We start from the raw sequence: 17,614 nt of genomic DNA, 5'->3' as shown, positions 1-17,614 counted from the left end.
TCTCTCCCTTCCCCCCAATTCCTGGTAACTACCTCTTAGTTATGATGATAAATCAGTTAATACAGGTTGAGCATCCTTAATCTGAAAATCCAAAATCTGAAATGCTCCAAGATCAGTAACTTTTTGAGCACCGACATGACACCACAAGTGGAAAATTCCACACTTGATACCTTTGCTTTCTGACGGTTTCATTGTACGCAAATGTTGTTTCATGCACAAAATTATATAAAATTACCTTTGGCTATATAAGGTACATATGAAACATAAATGGATTTCATGTTTAGACATGGGTCCCATCTCTAAGATATCTCATATATATGCAAATAGGCAACTCTAACATCTGAAACACCTGTAGTCCTAAGCATTTCAGATAGAGATACTCAGCCCATATACGTAAAACTAGTGCAGTGCCTGAAGCATACTAAGTGCTGTTTAAGTTTAAGCTGTTATTGTTGCAGTTTCAAGGCAAAAAGTGGCCATTTCAAGCACTTTGAGACTGAGCTTGTAACTCCTTACTCATTTGACTGTACCAATCTGGCTAAACCCCAATTCTACATTAACTCAGGAGTATTTTTTCATTTTCGCCCTATGACACTGAACAGCACTGGAGAAAACTGCCACCCACAGACCGATTATACATTTGTGATCCCCAAGCTCAGCCAGGGCTACTTCACCATTCAGCAGCCCTGCTTGTCCCCAGCTTCTGTCTCAGTGGACAGCAACCTTCTCCTGTCACCTGCCTCTGCATTCCACCTCCATCTCGCCTCCTCTGGAACTTTGAGCAACTGGTTATCTCATGCTCCTGAATCTTCACCCAAATTATCTGCTATTGCTGACTTTCCCTTCCTCGCCCAACTGCAGATAGATAAGGTCGGGTCTTTCTTATCTTAAAAGCAGAGCAAAATTAAGCCTTCCTTGTCCCTATGTCTCCCTCCAACCTACGACCTTACCTCTCTCCTTTCCTTGGTAGCCAGGCTTCTTGCACAGCTTGTCTGTACTCACTGTCTATTTTCTTATTTTCTCCCAATCTTTCTGTCCATTCTTGATATCTTTTCAACCTCCAGTAATCTGGTGTCTGCTGCCCTGCCAGCCCTTCCTGAAGTTACCAGGCAGGGGTTCCTAAGGGCCACCTTTCTCTGTAGTGCTCAGCCCCGGGAATGAAGTGCACCTTTGCAGCTTCTGGGGCACCCCCACCCCACACTCCTTCCCTCTTGACTCTGCTAGCTGCTTTTCAGCATGCTTTGTAGGCTCTGCTTCTTCTTCCTCTTTTTTTTTTTCTCAAGACAGAATCTCACTCTATTGCCCAGGCTGGAGTGCAGTGGCATGATCTCAGCTGACTGCAACCTCCGCCTCCTGGTTTCACGCAATTCTCCTGTTTCAGCCTCCCAAGCAGCTGGGATTACAGGCATGCACCACCATGCCCAGCTAATTTTTGTATTTTAGTAGAGATGGGGTTTCACCATGTTGGCCAGGCTTGTCCCAAACTCCTGAGCTCAGGTGACCCACCCACCTCGGCCTCCCAAAGTGCTGGAATTGTAGGCGTGAGCCACCGCGCCTGGCCTGCAGGCTCCTCTTCTACCTACCCCTTAAGTGTTAGAATTTCTCCTGGACTTGCCCCTGGTATTTTTTTTTTTTCTGACATTCCATGATTTCAGCTAAAGTTTATCTTTAGGCCAGGCCTTTTTCCTGAACTTTCCATTCATGCAGTATTGTAATCTACACAGCCTGCCATAATAAAATGCAGTAGATTGGATGACTTAAACAACATTTATTTCTGACAGTTTTGGAGGCTGAGAAGTCCAAGATTAAGGTGCCAGCCAATTTGGTTCCTGGTGAGAACTCTCTTCTGGTTCGCAAACAGCTGCCTTTTTGCTGTGTCCTCACAGGGTGGAAAGAGAGGGATCTCCTACATCGCTTCTTATAAGGGCATGAATCCCATCATGAGGACTGCATTCTCATGATCTAATTACCTCCCAAAAGCTCATCTCCAAGTGCTATTACATTGGGAGCTAAGGCTTCCACATATGAACACCAACATTCAGTCCATAACATACCCAACAGCCTAATAGGTATCCCTACTTGACTGTTACACAGACTCTTACAATGTCAACAGGTTTAAAACTGAACTCATCTTCTTACCTGCAATCCTGCTTCTCCTGGATTTTTCCTATAGGATGCCATTCTCCATTCAGTCACCTGAATCAGGTATTTTAAAACTCATCCTGCACATATCCCCACCCCCGCCCCCACCACAGACAAGCAAACCCTGTGCTTTCTGCCCCCTGACGATCCTTCAAATCCATCTCTTCTCCATGTGATTGCCATTGTCTTCACTCAAGCCCTCATATTTTCCACCTAGAGTATCACTTTCTCTCATTGCTGCTGGATCTATCCTCCATACTATATCTAGAGTGAAATTTTGAAGGATGAAAATGTTTTGGTATTACTTGCTTTCAGTCCCTCAAGATAAAATGCTGACTCGTTCTGGTCAGGTCCCTCCCTACGGGACCACTTGCATTGCCTGACATGCCGTGGACTTCCTGCCTCTGTGCCTCTCTGCCCCTACCCCCGCGCCCGGCCAAACCTGACAAATTTTCTGATTCCACCTGGGCTTCTGGTGAGGCCCTGTCCAAACCCTGTGTGTGTGGGGCTTCTTAGTTCTTGTTATTAGGATCTCCAGGGATGGGAAGTAGATAAGCAGCCTTCTCCTGCAGACTGTTCTCCTGTTTTGCTACCCTGTCACTACATTACTTACTTTGTCGGTATTTATAGAACACTTTCTCTGTGCCAGAGAAACATTTTTAGGAAACATGAATGAGACACAGCCTGGCCTCAAGTCTGTAAGGGAAGATTGATGGCCAGGCACATCCAATATCATGTGCTAAGTGCACAGAGCACTGCAGTAGCCCAGCTTCTCCTGATCACTGACAGAAATTTCACCCTGCTTTTTCCTGTACAGGCATGGAGAACCAAACGCTTAGTTCCCAGCACCACCCACCTACCGACCCTCTATCTCTCAGGCTAAGCACCCAGCCATCAAGACGGTCACTTCCAGGTGCAGGGTGTGGTAGAAAGCAGGCTGCTCCCTGTGCTCCCCGCCTACTGGCTGACCAAGGGACAGAAGAGCTTCCCCTTCCCTGCCCCCACTAGCTGCAGTCAGAACCATCTTTTCTGTTAAACACCTTTGCAGCCCTCCACAGGACTGTCTCCTCAGCTCCTGGAGTAGCCAGGAAGAAAACCAAGCCTACTGTTTACTTTCTAAATGCCAGACTTGTTTCCCTTGATGACTTGTGTAGGGTTGCATAGGAAAACTTCTTAGAACAATTTGTTCTACAAGGCAAGCACTCAAATGGCCAAGGCCTGGTTGCCTGGGCTAGCTTCAGCACTGGGGCATCAGCTCTGTGTCTCCTGCTTTACATCCACCTGTTCCATTTTATAATTGGTGCGTGGTCTCTGAAAACTCATGAGAAATCTTATTTAAAGACGGCAGTAATTAACCTAATTGCAAATATAGAAAATGAAAATATTTCCTGTGAAATGCCCAGGAGTTGTCAGATGTTTTTACAGAATCCCAGAAATAGGATCAAGGAAGGAAGATAAGTAAGAAACAGCAGGGCTTTCATACATTGGTGTTAAGTAGTATGCTGTGCCTGTGGTTAAATATTAAATAAAGACATGGCCATTGTCTTCAGTGGAAAGGAAGAAATGTGGGAAGTAGAAAAATTAGATAAGGAAGCATGGAAAAGCAGCCACCCCATCTCTCTCCTCCTCCCCGTGCCACTTCCTGCAGGCCTCTTCCTGGCTTCTGCTGTTGGTGAGAGGATCAGGCTCTGAGGGCTGGGAGATTGATACTGTGTTAAAATGCAGCCTCACATCTCCCTGCCTTATTCCTCAGTCATGGAACCCTACCTGTCCATCTAACTGAGCCTCTAATTCTGTAGTTAAAGAAACAGGGCCCAGAGAGTGAGGTGATTTGCTTCTTGTCCAGCAGTTTATTGGAGGCCCAACCTCCTCATTTCTGGACCCCCAGGCCAGGGCCCTTTCCCTTGACTGCTTCCATTCCTGAGCTGCGATGACATGGAGATGATCAGCATCCCCTTCTTCCAATGTACCTTGTCAATATATGCCTGTGAACCTGGCAAAACTTTTACATCCAGGCTTGAGGAAGTATTGCCTTTTTTTCTGGACTTTGAAAAGATACTAAGATGAGAACATCTTACTGGGCTGGAAATGCACTTTAACATACTTGAGTGAAAAGATGTGTGAAAATGTTACAAAGCCAGTGGCATCCCTAGGCTCAACATGCCTGAAAGCTAAAGTATTAGGAAAGGAGGACTTTGTTCTCGGTGTTTTCATTCTCTTCCCTCCCTCCCGTGTTGTCCCTGCAGGCCGCCAGCTCACTGGAGCTGAGAGGGCCTCCACGGCCACTGCAGAGGAGACTGACATCGACGCGGTGGAGGTCCCACTTCCAGGGAATGATGTCCTGGAATTCAGCCGAGGAGTGACTGATCTAGATGCTGTAGGGAAGGAAGGAGGCTCTCACACAGGCTCCAAGGTAGGCAAGAGATGGCCCATCTGTGTGATCTGCACACGTGTGCCCACAGGTCATCAGTCGCTTCCTAGCCCCTGCCAGCTCAGCTTCCGAGTGAGGCACTCCATGGCACAGTGGCGGTGCCAGAGCAAGCTTCACTGCCTTTCAGAGGGTCTGACTTCCAGAGGGTCTGAACACTAGATGCTGCTGCAGGCCAGGATGCTGTGGAGCTGATTCCTGACACACATCGCCCTCCCCAAATCCCACCAATATTTGGTCTCCTACTCCCTGGCACCCTCTTCCCTTAACAGCATCTCATCTTTGCACAGTATTTTGCAAGGCTCACTCTGGCACACACACACACAGACTCCCCTGTGACTTAGCTAGTAGAGCAAAGTCAGTTTGGGCCCACTCTGCCTGCAGTAGCGGTGGTATACCGTTGGTAAGTCCTGTGGATAGCACTTTGGAGTCTGGAAATTGGCCCACTGGATGTTAGAAACTGAGAGACCACCTTAGTCTTCATCAGCTCTAACCTAACATCATATAGGTGAGATGACTGTGGCATCTGGGGGTTCCTAATGTGATCCAATTAAGAAACTAAGAACTTGAGATCAAATTCCAACCTGAAGCCAAACCTAATTAAAAATGTTTTAAATCCAGAAGCAAAATTACTGACCAATAGCTCTACCCTTAGATTCCCAGGCGGTTTATATCACGGCACCTCTCTCTCTTTAACATTCATATCTTACCTCACATGGAGGTTTGGAGGGCAGTTCAGTTCTAAACTAGCTGCCTGATGTTTCCTTTGGAACCAGTTTGTCCTCTACAAGTGGAAACAGCCCTGTGTCACTGGGGGCCTTCCTTGTGTATGTCTGAAGAAGTCCCCACAGCAGAACTGCCAGAAACAAAATGTCTTTCCCTGCCATGGAATTCTATGAATCATAGAAGCCATCTTGGTAAAAATGTCCACAGGAGAGGGAGACAGAAGGAAAGGAGGGAAGGACACAGGAACTTCTTTCATCTAAGAGGATCTCTCCAGATCATTATATATTTTAGGATCCAAACTTCTTTGCCGATGATTCTCACCAGAGGCAGTGGAGGGCAGGAGGTAGCCCCCTCACATGACCCCTTCCTCCAGGACCCAACTCCACGCTTCTCCCAACAAGGGAGAAGGAACATCTCAGACCCTGGAGGAGGGAGCCCTAAGGACACAGCAGAGTAGAGGATTGAAGCTGTCTCCTTCCTGTTATCATGGTAGGGTGGACGGAAGCTACGTTTTCCTAAAATAGATTCTTCTAAGTCTAGAACCTCAAGGAACTCAGTGACAGGGTATCATTGGAAGTGGTGGGCAAGAGATGGAGCAGTATCAGCTGTCAGTCTCCCATCGGGGTCAGTTACCGAGGTGTCCCCCTAGTCCCCCTACGATTTTCTGACTGTGTGGTATCAGCCCAGGCAGCTACACCATTTCCTTTCTGGGCCTCTACTCCCATTTCCATTGAAGATATAGTGCTGTCAGCTTATGGGTTGTAAGTGTGCCAATTTGCTCCTTCTGAGTGCATGCCAAAGAGAGGGAGGCCCCTCAAGATGGCTCCTGCCACATGTCATGTCCTGTCTTCTCCTTCTTCTCCAGGTTTCGCACCCCCAGGAGCCCATGCTGACAGCCTCACCCAGGATGCTGCTCCCTTCTTCTTCCTCGAAGCCTCCAGGCCTGGGCACAGAGACACCACTGTCCACTCACCACCAGATGCAGCTCCTCCAGCAGCTCCTCCAGCAGCAGCAGCAGCAGACACAAGTGGCTGTGGCCCAGGTTCTCCTCAGCCTCCTCCCTACTTCACAGGCTCCACTCTCATGGGCTTGACGCACCTTCCCTAGCGAGGGGCTCAGGGCAGGTTTAAAATCTAGGGAGTCATAAGGAATCGCTCATGCTATTGGATCATTGCTTGTTGGGGAGTGGGGGCAGCGGGAGGGGGATAGATGGGGGATGCAGTTGAAATGGAGAGGCACATTTTGGTTTCCCATGTATCCCCTGCTCTGAGCTGGGCTTGGCTGGCTTGGCTGAATGTTGTTAATGACTTGAACTGACCAAGGGAAAAGATGCACACAATTCTACCCTTCCTTTCCTGCCTTACTTTCCTGATGTTTGGGGTGGAAAGTGATGCCTTTGGAGTCAGAACAGTTGTGGCTTTATGATATCACTCTTAAAACAACTTAAAGTATGAATTTGTGCCAAACACTGTTGTAAAAAGACTACTACCCTAGCATCCCAGTCTCCGTGTCTGTAACAGGTTTCCCAGCCTTCATTACGATCTACTTATTCCAGGCAGTATTTGATTGGAATTCGTTATTGTAGGATTTAACTTACAGGAATTTAGGTGTATTATTTGAGCCATAATGAAAAGAATTGGCTTAGATCTCAGAATTAAGGTGGTGTTTGTACCCCAAAAAACTTGTTCAGGGGCTGCTACATTGTAGGGGAGGGTGAGCTGATTTCCCTTGCTGCTTTCAGCAGGGATTCCTCTTGTTTGCTTTCTATAGAGGGCGCTGTAGTCCACATCTTTCTTGGGAAGTCTGAGCTCCCTCTCTACCACCGGCACTCAGGGAATGGTGAAGACATTCATTCATACCCAAGGCTGAATCCTGAGGCGAGAGGCAGGGTCAGGGCCTGATGAGTGCATGAAGATCTTAGGAGAGGGGGCAGTTGGGGCTTGGAAGAATTGGTAAAGGATCTGGAAAGGCAGCCTGCATCAACATTCTAAATCTGCTTGACCAGACTGTTGACCACTTAGGTTTTCTGCATTCTAGAATAGCGGGGAGCAGACTTCTCCAGGGAGCACTTATTGCTCTCTGTTATATCTTCTGCTTACTCTTGTCCTGGCTCTTGAGTGGACTGAATCATCCAGCCAGAGATATCCTTTCCATCTTTCCACCTTGAGGAGGCATCCGACGTCCTGGCCATAGCAGGATCTGCTATGACTCAGGGTTTGAAGAAGACCTTCTTGTAACGCAGTCTCTCCTGACCTGGGCCTGAGATGCAAGGCTCATGGATGACTTTTGCAGCCAGGTTTCAGGAGAGTAGAGTCAATGGGACACAGCTCTCAAGTTATTGGAGTCTTTTTAAAAAGTCTTACCGTGAAACAAAAGGATATCTCGTGATGCTAGGAGGATTTGCAGGTGTTCCCAAAACAGCAACAGAGAGGGGGAATGATATTAATGACTTCTTATATTTGGAGAAAAAAAATCATTTCTCTTTGTCAAATAAAAGAATCCATCTCCTGTAGTTAATGATGGCATAGCAGTCTGAGAATCCCCTCCCTAGTGTGACAGTTGACAGGAGCACAAAGACTAAGCACTGCAGCACGGGTCCATTCTCAGACTCATTTCATTTCCACAAGTTTCCCATTGAATACAGAACATAATACTTTTATTTTGCAGCGTATCAATTGCCAAGTAATTACTATTTATCTAAGAGTGGGCTTGATGCATATTCATGATATGATTTTATCAGGGAGGCATTTGAATTCGAAGTCACTGCTAAGTACTAGAGAGAAACTATTTGCAAATGTGTAATCCACACAATAGTGTTGTGGCGGTGGAAGGAAGCATTCAATCTCCAAAGCAACAAGACATGTAACTTATCACAGGTCTACCACAGTCAGGATGAAACCTTAAGAGTGGTTTTCTGGTATAGAATCAATTGTCAGTCTCCATGGGAAATCCTGCCCTGGGCCTGTTTTAATTGCGTCTCTCCTAGAAGACAGTGAATCTAGGGGAAGGAAAGGGTGTGGTATTAGGGATTTGCTTCATGAGCCTCTCTCGGTTCCACATGTCCACAGGCTGAGCACCCTTAGCCTCTCACTCACTTGGAATCTGTTGAATATAGTTGCCCTGCTTGACTCTCAATACAAGCAGTGTGGTGATCAAAAGGCCACCATAGTGCATCTGTGTCCCACATTTGTGAGATGACTTTAGGGAGAGTCTTAGGCTTCCAAAATCATCAGATAGGACAGGATGTTGGGGTCATCTGATAGCTTCTTGAACATACTCCTGTACCTCTGTCTGCCATGCCCATCTGTCTCTGACTACCTTCTTTCTGTTCGCGTCTTGCTTTTGCTGTCCAGGACCACAGCAGGGATATTGTACATTTCAGCTTGCTTTCGGCTCTCCTGTCCTGCAGACAGATTCGGTCCTAAACTGACCTTCAGTTAGAGGTTTCTCCGCACATTGTTCATTCTTCCACTTTATTTGTAGTGTTTAATTCAAGGGCTTTTTTATTAGTGTCTATATCCTTGGGTAAAAACAATTACGTAAGATGTAGCTGGATTAATAGGTGGGTCTTCTTGGCATCTTTCACACATTTGAAATAGACCAAGTATAGCAAGCTTGGTTTCTCTACACGGGTGGGGCTGATTTCAGTTTCCAGCACGAGGTCAGCTCTTACTTGTTCTGTCAGATTCTATTGCCACCAAACTGCAAGGCTTCTGTCTGTCTTTATTAAACTACCAGCAGTCCCCAGAATTCCAGTGAGTAAAACTGTGACCTCAGCCTTTCAGGTGGGAATAGTTTCTTTCTCTCGGAGAGCATCCAAATCCTCCTATGTTGTTCCTGGATAAAAATCTAAGGATAAAGACAGTTTCTTGCAGACAAGTGTACCCTTGATGTCACTTGTTGCACTATTTATGTCCCCTCCCCCCACCACCCCCATTTCTTCCCACAGACCAGTCTAGTTCTGCTGTTGCCATGGGGACCAGGCTTAGGTTTCCTTCACAGTGTCCTGATTTGGTCTAAGACCGCAAGACCTCTCCCAGCCTCACCCTAAATTGGTTCTGAGCTGGTCTCAAAGGGGCCCACCCTGACCTTAAAGGTATATGGGCAAAGGCGGTATTCAACCAACTCTTAAGTATTTCCGGGTTAGACCTCAGTGGGTAAATAGTGAATACCCAAGTCCCTCTGACCACTCTTCCGACCCAGCATGAGGCTTGCTTGGCTGCACTAGCTTCCTGCTTTTAGGTGGACCAGAAGTTCAAGGGTGTGAATGAGAGTATAGCTAAGCCTCGAAGCGAAGCTGGGATGTAGCTGGCACCTGCATGGCCGTGGGGTGGGCCGACATAGTCTCAGAACTGATCTGGGCACTGTGGCTGATTGGCAAGTGTTAAGTAGGCCAGGTCTATTCACAGTTTGCCAATTCCTGGCTTTTTTCATGAGGAAAGTGTTAGTACAGTTCAGTATTGCTTTTTAAAGATTTCTCCTCTACCTGCTGCCACTTCTGTTTGTTCAGGAGCAAGGAATTGGTTATTTATGCTTCGCAATCATGTATGCTGTAGTTAGAGGAACAGTGCTAACAAAACTCCGCATCCCCACCCCAGGCCCTCTATTTAGCATCTGTCCCTGTGGCTTCTCCCAGTCCCCAGCACCCTGGCGTGCACTGCCCAAGTCCCTGCCATGTGCATGCTGAGACAGCGGCGCCTGCCTCTGCTTCTGTGTCCAGTGTGTGGTGGGGCAAATTGCTCTGGTTCTCTCCACTGCCATTTCCATGTGCCTGCTACTCCCTGACTTCAGCCTGGCCCTGCCCTCACTTCTGATGGAGGAGCTGGAGTCCAGGCAAGTAAGCTGGAGAGTGAGGGCGCCAATGGTCTGGTGTGGCTGGGTGGGTTGAGGGTGGGTTTCAGAGTTTGGGAAAGCAGTGTAGAGCTGGAGGGTGCAGGGCTGAACTTTCGTGTGTCATGATGAGGCCAGAGTGCAGAGCTGGACATCTGAGCCCTGGCACTCGGGACATGGCCATAGTGGCACATCACTCTGTGCCACATCACTGACTTAGTATGTAAGTACAACATTCATTGCCAAAGACAACACAGTTCTGCAAAGGAGACACTAATTTGTACCTTTCCAGAAAGAAATATGGTCTACTTTTACAAAAGGGGCTTAATTCTTTGAAAGAAAAGCATGCTAAATACAAAAAAAAAATCCCATCTGGTGGGGAGGAGGTGGTGCTCTCTGCCCCTGTTGTATGAATGGGGAAACAAAGCACAGAGGGCTGTAGCAGACTGCCCAAACCAAGGTTTCACGTAACGCTGCCTCGTTTCAGTGCTTCAAGTTCAAGCCTACATAGTTATAAAACACTGCACCTCAAAGTTAAAAGAAGTCCAGGCTATTTTGTCTCAGTGTGGCCTGGTTTGGGCTCTCCTGCAGCACAGCCTGCCACAGCTTGAGGTTTGAGCCTTATGCCCAGTACCACTTTTGACAGCTGCAGAAGCAGAGGGCTCATTAGTGCTGGCTCAGGCAGTAGCAGCAGTGAGTGCTCACATATTCACAGGACTTGAAAATACCTGAAATAGCGTAACTGGGTTTACAGAGGTAAAACTCTTATTTAATCTGGTACAAGGAACATTTTCTCATGGCACTTGGTGCCAATGGATCTGCGATGGGAAGCATTTGAGTCAAGGGTCTTCTTCTAGGTATTGCTGGTACTCCACCATTGAACTTGGGTACCTGCAAAAAAAGCTTTCAATTTTTTTCCTGGCTTCTGTAAGAGGGGACTTTTCCTTCACCCTCAGTTCTAATTCTGACTTCACAATGGGGAACTGAGAGTTTTCTTCAATGAGCCATTAACAAATTGCCTCTAGTACTGACCACAATGTCAACCTGGATGTAGAATTATCAACTGTCTCAGCTTCAAGCCAGTCCTCTCGGTTGACAGATGGAGAAACTGACGTCCAGAGAGAAGTGAGTTGTCTACAACTGCCTAGGGAGTACCCAACAGACCAGCACTCCAGCTCCTGGTCTGGTGCATTCAAATGGCCTGTCCTGTTGGGATGTTCAGACTGGAAAGCAGGAAACTGACTCTGGGCTGGGCACGGTGGCTCACACCTGTAGTCCCAGCACTTTGGGAGGCCGAGGCAGGTGGATCACTTGAGGTCAGGAGTTCGAGACCAGCCCGGCCAACATGGGGAAACCCCGTCTCTACTAAAAATACAAAAATTAGCTAGGCGTGGTGGCGGGCGCCAGTAATTCCAGCTGTTTGGGAGGATGAGGCAGGAGAATCGCTTGAACCCAGGAGGCAGAGGTTGCAGTGAGCTGAGATCATTCCACTGCACTCCAGCCTGGGTGACAGAGTGAGTCTCAAAAAAAAAAAAAAAAAAGAAAGAAAGAAAAGAAAAGAAACGAAACTGACTCTGCAGTATGTGTGCAGAGAGCCCTCAATAAGTGCCAGTTAGAGGTATGCAGGATTCTCTACTTTCTTTGTTTATATCCGCTGAAAGACTTTGTTCCATATTTCTCTCTGGTTGGTTTGGTTCCAAAGAAAATGGAAGATGAATAATTTAGTAATTTTATTTGCTCAGTAGGTTCCTTTCGATGACACTCTTTGTTGGGATAAGTAACGGTACTCATAAGTGCAAGATTAAGCTTACCCTTCTCTGAGGCTTATCTGTGGGCTTCCCATAGCAGTTGTCCTGTTCCTTAGAACCAAATAGATTTGGGGGACCCCCAGCTGAAATTTCTCCATGCCTCCCTTTCCAAAGAGGAGAAAACCTTAATAGCCACCCACCATCTGACATCCAGATTACAATATTATTGACATTTCTTTCCCTGTTGAGTGGATATAGGAAGAAACAAACTCAGTTTCTTCCTGCTATACTGTCACAACATACTTCTATGACCAAATATATGGGGCTTTTTCCCACACACCAAGCAAGCAAGCAGTTCTGCAGAGGACACACAGTGTCCTCTAACTCAGTTTGATTCTGATACTATCTACCTGGAAACAGCATCAGATCCCACAGTTTGAGGGCTCAATCCCACAAGACTTTCCCCCATTTCGGACACCAATCACAAGTAATAGTTTGTCACCTACACCTCTGACCAAGTGGCTATAAATTGATGTTCCCACTACCCTCTCTTTGGACTCAACTGATTTGCTAGAGCAACTGACAGAACTCAGGAAAACACCTACATTTACTGGTTTATTTTAAAGGATATTATAAGGGATACCAATGAACACCAGATGGAAGAGATGCATAGGGCAGGGTCTGTGGGAAGGGCGGCAGAGCTCCCATGCCCTCCCAACGTGCACCACCCTCCAGGAACCTCCAAATGTTCAGCTGCCCGGCAGCTCCCCAAACCCAGTCCTTTTGAGTTTTTAATGGAGGCTTTATTATGTAGGCATGATTGATTACATCATTGGCCACTGGTGATTAGTTTAACTTTTAGCCCCTCATCTCCTGGAGGTTGGGGTGTGGGACTGAAAAATCCAATCCTCTAATCATACCTTGGTCTGTCCTGTGAGCAGCCCCCATCCCGAAGCTTCCAGGGGTTCCCCAACCACTAATCATCTAATAAGCATACAAAAAACACTCTTACCACTCTGGAGATCTCAAGGGTTTGGGGAGCTATATGTCAGGAAACAAGGATGAAGACCAAACATGTATTTCACTGTATCACACCTGTTCTCACCCCTCCCCAGATCTTCTCTCAATTAATATGAGACAAAAAAATGAGTCTGACTTCTTGACCGAAATATCAGTTCTGTCCTTAGCAGCTCTATGGAGGACAGATTTAGTTTAAATTCCTTAGGCATTATGCCCCTGTGGCTCCACTCAATCAGAAATAGGGTCAACGGCAAGGTCAGGGCCTCCAATCTGGGCAAGAGGGAGGCAGCCACGGTATCCACAAGTGTAATTCTCTGAGTGCTGGTTGCTGGGAGGGACACACCCTGGGCCAGCAAGTCACTTGGCCAAGGGTGGCCGACTGTGAGGTAGCACTGCCCTTTACTCCCTAAAAAAATGTGAATCTCTTTGGAGCAAACTCCTCTTCAGAAATTTGAGCACTTGTTTTCTGAGCGAGGGAACCAGCTAATGCTTTCGACTCCCCATCCATCTTCCTGCATCCTCGTCCCACCTCTCCTGCCCCCAGTCACCTGGCTCTGTCTTTACCCACACCATGGTTTTGGTACAAGAACACCCTTTTCCCCATAAGCTACATTGGTCCAGGCCATAAAAATTCATTAGTTCCCTTTCTTCAGGGGCCTTCTGAAATGCTCCGTGGAGAACCCTTTATTCACTTCTTTGCACAAGAATCACATATGTGTGAACACTGGTATTGGCCTTCCAACTCAGTTTCTTCAAACCAGGGTCCTCGTCTGGTTGCCCCTGTCTCCTCCCACTGAGTTTTATCTCCACATAAGTATTGCTCACCAAGAACAGAGCTGTTGACACCACTGGGCCTCAAGCATGCTGAATGCATTGCTGCCAACTGCTCTGCCGTAAGAAGGTTGGAAATTGATGAGGGTGCCACAAACTGTTCACCTCAGCCCTTCTGGGCTGGTTGGAGGAGACCCTCTCATGAATCAGTCAGCAAATGTTTGACCTCTACCAGGTGGTCCTGGTAATATGTGGTATGAATCATGGTCCTAGATGTCTGCCGTAGCAAAGAAAAAGGGAAGACAGGGAAAGAAGCTGCCGCCTACAGAGTGGCTTGATGACAGCTGCCTCACTAATTTAAAAAGCCATGTGTAGTGCTTCCTATTTCTCACTATGTTTGGGTGAGTGGGAGAGGGAGAAAGATGATATGGGCTTCGTTGTGACACTGTTCTTAGCCAGTGGGTCAATAGATGAGTTTTGGTTTTGTTTTTTAGAAGACGGGATGAGAAAAGAGTGCCCCCTTCCACCTCCAACATGGCATGCCATGCTAGGTGCTGAAGGAGTTCTCTAAGCAGGGATGGAGCACCGTGCATGTGTGTGTGTATATGTGCACGTGTGTGTGTACGTGTGTGTGTATGACAGGGCTAGGGGGTCGATGGCTCTTTCCTGCCTCTTGCCCTTGGTATGGGTACCTTAGTGATGCATCATGGCCCTCCCTTAGGACACACAGCTTCGCAGTGCCAGTGAACCCACTCCTTTCAGCTCCTCCTCTGGAATGATAAGCCCAGATGCCCATGCTGCCCGTGAAGGGCTTCTTCTTGAACTGAATGTGGAGGGCATCTCTGGTCCCGGCCATCTGCCAGTGGCTCTCATGTGCATTCATGTCCCTCTCTTCTCTCTGTCCTGTCTTCTCTGCCGCTGCCTCTTCTCTGCAGGTACACTTGCTGAAGGACCAGTTGGCTGCTGAGGCTGCGGCGCGGCTGGAGGCCCAGGCTCGCGTGCATCAGCTTTTGCTGCAGAACAAGGACATGCTCCAGCACATCTCCCTGCTGGTCAAGCAGGTGCAAGAGCTGGAACTGAAGCTGTCAGGACAGAACGCCAGTAAGCCAGTGCCCTGCCCAGCCCTGCTTCCTCTGTGAAGGCTCTGGAAAGAGTGTCACTTTCCTTAAGTTTTTGGTGGTGCTTTCTTGGACCCCTGACCTGCCCCTATATTCCAGCAGAAAACATAGGCAGCTTTGTTTCCCCATTAGTATACTTAATGAATTACAGAATCACATGCCCAAAGGAGATCTCGGGTATCTTCTAATCCAGGCCCAGGGCTGGACTTTGAATGTCCCCGGAGTCACTGCTATGTGCTCATCCAGTCTCTATTTGATAGGGGCTCAGGTACTCTGTGTTCTAGGGCAGCCCATTTCTTTCTCAGAGAGCTTTTGCAATCAACATACAGTATACTTGGCACCTATTGGGTGTCATGGTCTCTGTGAGCTCTGTGGGAGACAGCAAATTGTTTCTTAGTTTACTACTCTGCGCTATGTATTTCAAGACTCTGTCACATAGAAAAAGCTGGGAGCAGTATATCTGTTCAGTGGATAAGGCAGTGGAATCCGGCTGCACCGCTCTGCTGGGCAATAGCAGAGGTTGCCTGGCCCCTGCTTGAGAAGTGTCTCTACACTGAGTACCCCTGGGCTGGACTGGGCAGCTGTAGATCGCAACACATTTTCACGCCTTCCTCTTGAGCCTTTCCGTGGGTTGTATGCATGCTCAGAGTGTGTGTGAGCTGTGGACCAGCAAATACCCATTGATCACATATTGTGCCAGAAACTGTGATAGAATTTTTTGCCTGTGAGCTCATTTAATCCCTGGTAGTTCTGCTGCAGAAAAATGGGATGCCATTTTACAGATGAGGTAACAGACTCAGGGAGGTTAAGTAACTAGCTCAAGGTTATAGGCCTAGCAAGGAGCAGAGCCAAGATTCAAACCTAGATCTGATTGCAAAATTTTGTTCCAACTATACCAGTGGTTCCCCCAAACCATCCCATGAGCTCTTTTAAAAATGCATCTTACCTACTGAAATCCTACATCGTTCTGTCTAGGGCTGGTCTGGGAGCCTGTATTTTTAAAGTAGCCCAGAGGTGTGGATTGGAAACCAGTGCCCTTCACCACTCCGGAAGCCTCTCTGGATTTTCCAGATTGTTCATTGAAACTCTGCTCTATCCTAATTAATGCTTATTTACATGATTGTACTAAAGGTTACCACAGGCTTCTAACATGGTTCTCTCAATTGGTACCTTTTTCCTACCACTAACCCTATTCAGAGCCTTCAGTGGCTACCAGAACCATCATATGGTTCTTATGTCCCCGCCTTTACCACGTCCCAAAGCTCCTCCCCTCCAGCGAGGTGTGTCTGGAGCTATGTGGGGGCGGGAGGAAGGGTGAAGTGTTAAGAGACCCAAAGCCCGGAGAGGTGCTGCTAAGCTGGTCTGGGAAGGGCTTTTGCAGGGCACGGGAGGGCAGAAGGCTGGCATCCCAAATCAACAACCTTGCCTAACGCTGCCCCTCTGCTACCTCTTGTCTCCCCTGCAGTGGGCTCCCAGGACAGCTTGCTGGAGATCACCTTCCGCTCCGGAGCCTTGCCCGTGCTCTGTGACCCCACGACCCCTAAGCCAGAGGACCTGCATTCGCCGCCGCTGGGCGCGGGCTTGGCTGACTTTGCCCACCCTGCGGGCAGCCCCTTAGGTAGGCGCGACTGCTTGGTGAAGCTGGAGTGCTTTCGCTTTCTTCCGCCCGAGGACACCCCGCCCCCAGCGCAGGGCGAGGCGCTCCTGGGCGGTCTGGAGCTCATCAAGTTCCGAGAGTCAGGCATCGCCTCGGAGTACGAGTCCAACACGGACGAGAGCGAGGAGCGCGACTCGTGGTCCCAGGAGGAGCTGCCGCGCCTGCTGAATGTCCTGCAGAGGCAGGAGCTGGGCGACGGCCTGGATGATGAGATCGCCGTGTAGGTGCCGAGGGCGAGGAGATGGAGGCGGCGGCGTGGCTGGAGGGGCCGTGTCTGGCTGCTGCCCGGGTAGGGGATGCCCAGTGAATGCGCGCTGCCGAGGAGAATGCCAGCCAGGTCCCGGGAGAGTGTGAGGTTTCAGGAAAGGATTGAGATTCTGCTTTGGAGGGTAAAGTGGGGAAGAAATCGGATTCCCAGAGGTGAATCAGCTCCTCTCCTACTTGTGACTAGAGGGTGGTGGAGGTAAGGCCTTCCAGAGCCCATGGCTTCAGGAGAGGGTCTCTCTCCAGGACTGCCAGGCTGCTGGACGACCTGCCCCTACCTGCTGCATCGTCAGGCTCCCACGCTTTGTCCGTGATGCTCCCCTACCCCCTCACTCTCCCCGTCTCCATGGTCCCGACCAGGAAGGGAAGCCATCGGTACCTTCTCAGGTACTTTGTTTCTGGATATCACGATGCTGCGAGTTGCCTAACCCTCCCCCTACCTTTATGAGAGGAATTCCTTCTCCAGGCCCTTGCTGAGATTGTAGAGATTGAGTGCTCTGGACCGCAAAAGCCAGGCTAGTCCTTGTAGTGTGAGCATGGAATTGGAATGTGTCACAGTGGATAAGCTTTTAGAGGAACTGAATCCAAACATTTTCTCCAGCCGGACATTGAATGTTTCTACAAAGGGAGCCTTGAAGCTTTAACATGGTTCAGGCCCTTGGTGTGAGAGCCCAGGGGGAGGACAGCTTGTCTGCTGCTCCAAATCACTTAGATCTGATTCTTGTTTTGAAAGTCCTGCCCTGCCTACCTCCTGCCTGTAGCCCAGCCCATCTAAATGGAAGCTGGGAATTGCCCCTCACCTCCCCTGTGTCCTGTCCAGCTGAAGCTTTTGCAGCACTTTACCTCTCTGAAAGCCCCAGAGGACCAGAGCCCCCAGCCTTACCTCTCAACCTGTCCCCTCCACTGGGCA

General features: G+C 48.4%; 1 protein-coding gene across 5 annotated transcripts in view; it reads left to right on the top strand.

The window, feature by feature from the left end:
• The window catches only part of NOS1AP (nitric oxide synthase 1 adaptor protein), a 320,296-nt gene that overhangs the window by 284,278 nt on the left and 18,404 nt on the right, over positions 1-17,614 (top strand). For 4 of the 5 annotated variants that reach the window (XM_004027787.5, XM_019025884.4, XM_063693452.1 and 1 more), the window contains 4 exons: positions 4,389-4,555; positions 6,162-6,338; positions 14,601-14,766; positions 16,249-16,401. In XM_004027787.5, coding sequence (XP_004027836.2) covers positions 4,389-4,555; positions 6,162-6,338; positions 14,601-14,766; positions 16,249-16,401 — 663 coding nt within the window. Of the gene's footprint in view, positions 1-4,388; positions 4,556-6,161; positions 6,339-10,162; positions 11,252-14,600; positions 14,767-16,248; positions 16,402-17,614 lie in introns of those variants that run through there. The other variant, XM_055364520.2, reaches the window with a different exon arrangement.

The sequence above is a fragment of the Gorilla gorilla genome, chromosome 1, assembly GCF_029281585.2.
Source record: "Gorilla gorilla gorilla isolate KB3781 chromosome 1, NHGRI_mGorGor1-v2.1_pri, whole genome shotgun sequence".
Classification (NCBI taxonomy): Eukaryota; Metazoa; Chordata; class Mammalia; order Primates; family Hominidae; genus Gorilla; species Gorilla gorilla.
The sequence above is the reverse complement of the archived record's forward strand: the minus strand, read 5'-3'. Positions and strand labels throughout refer to the sequence as shown.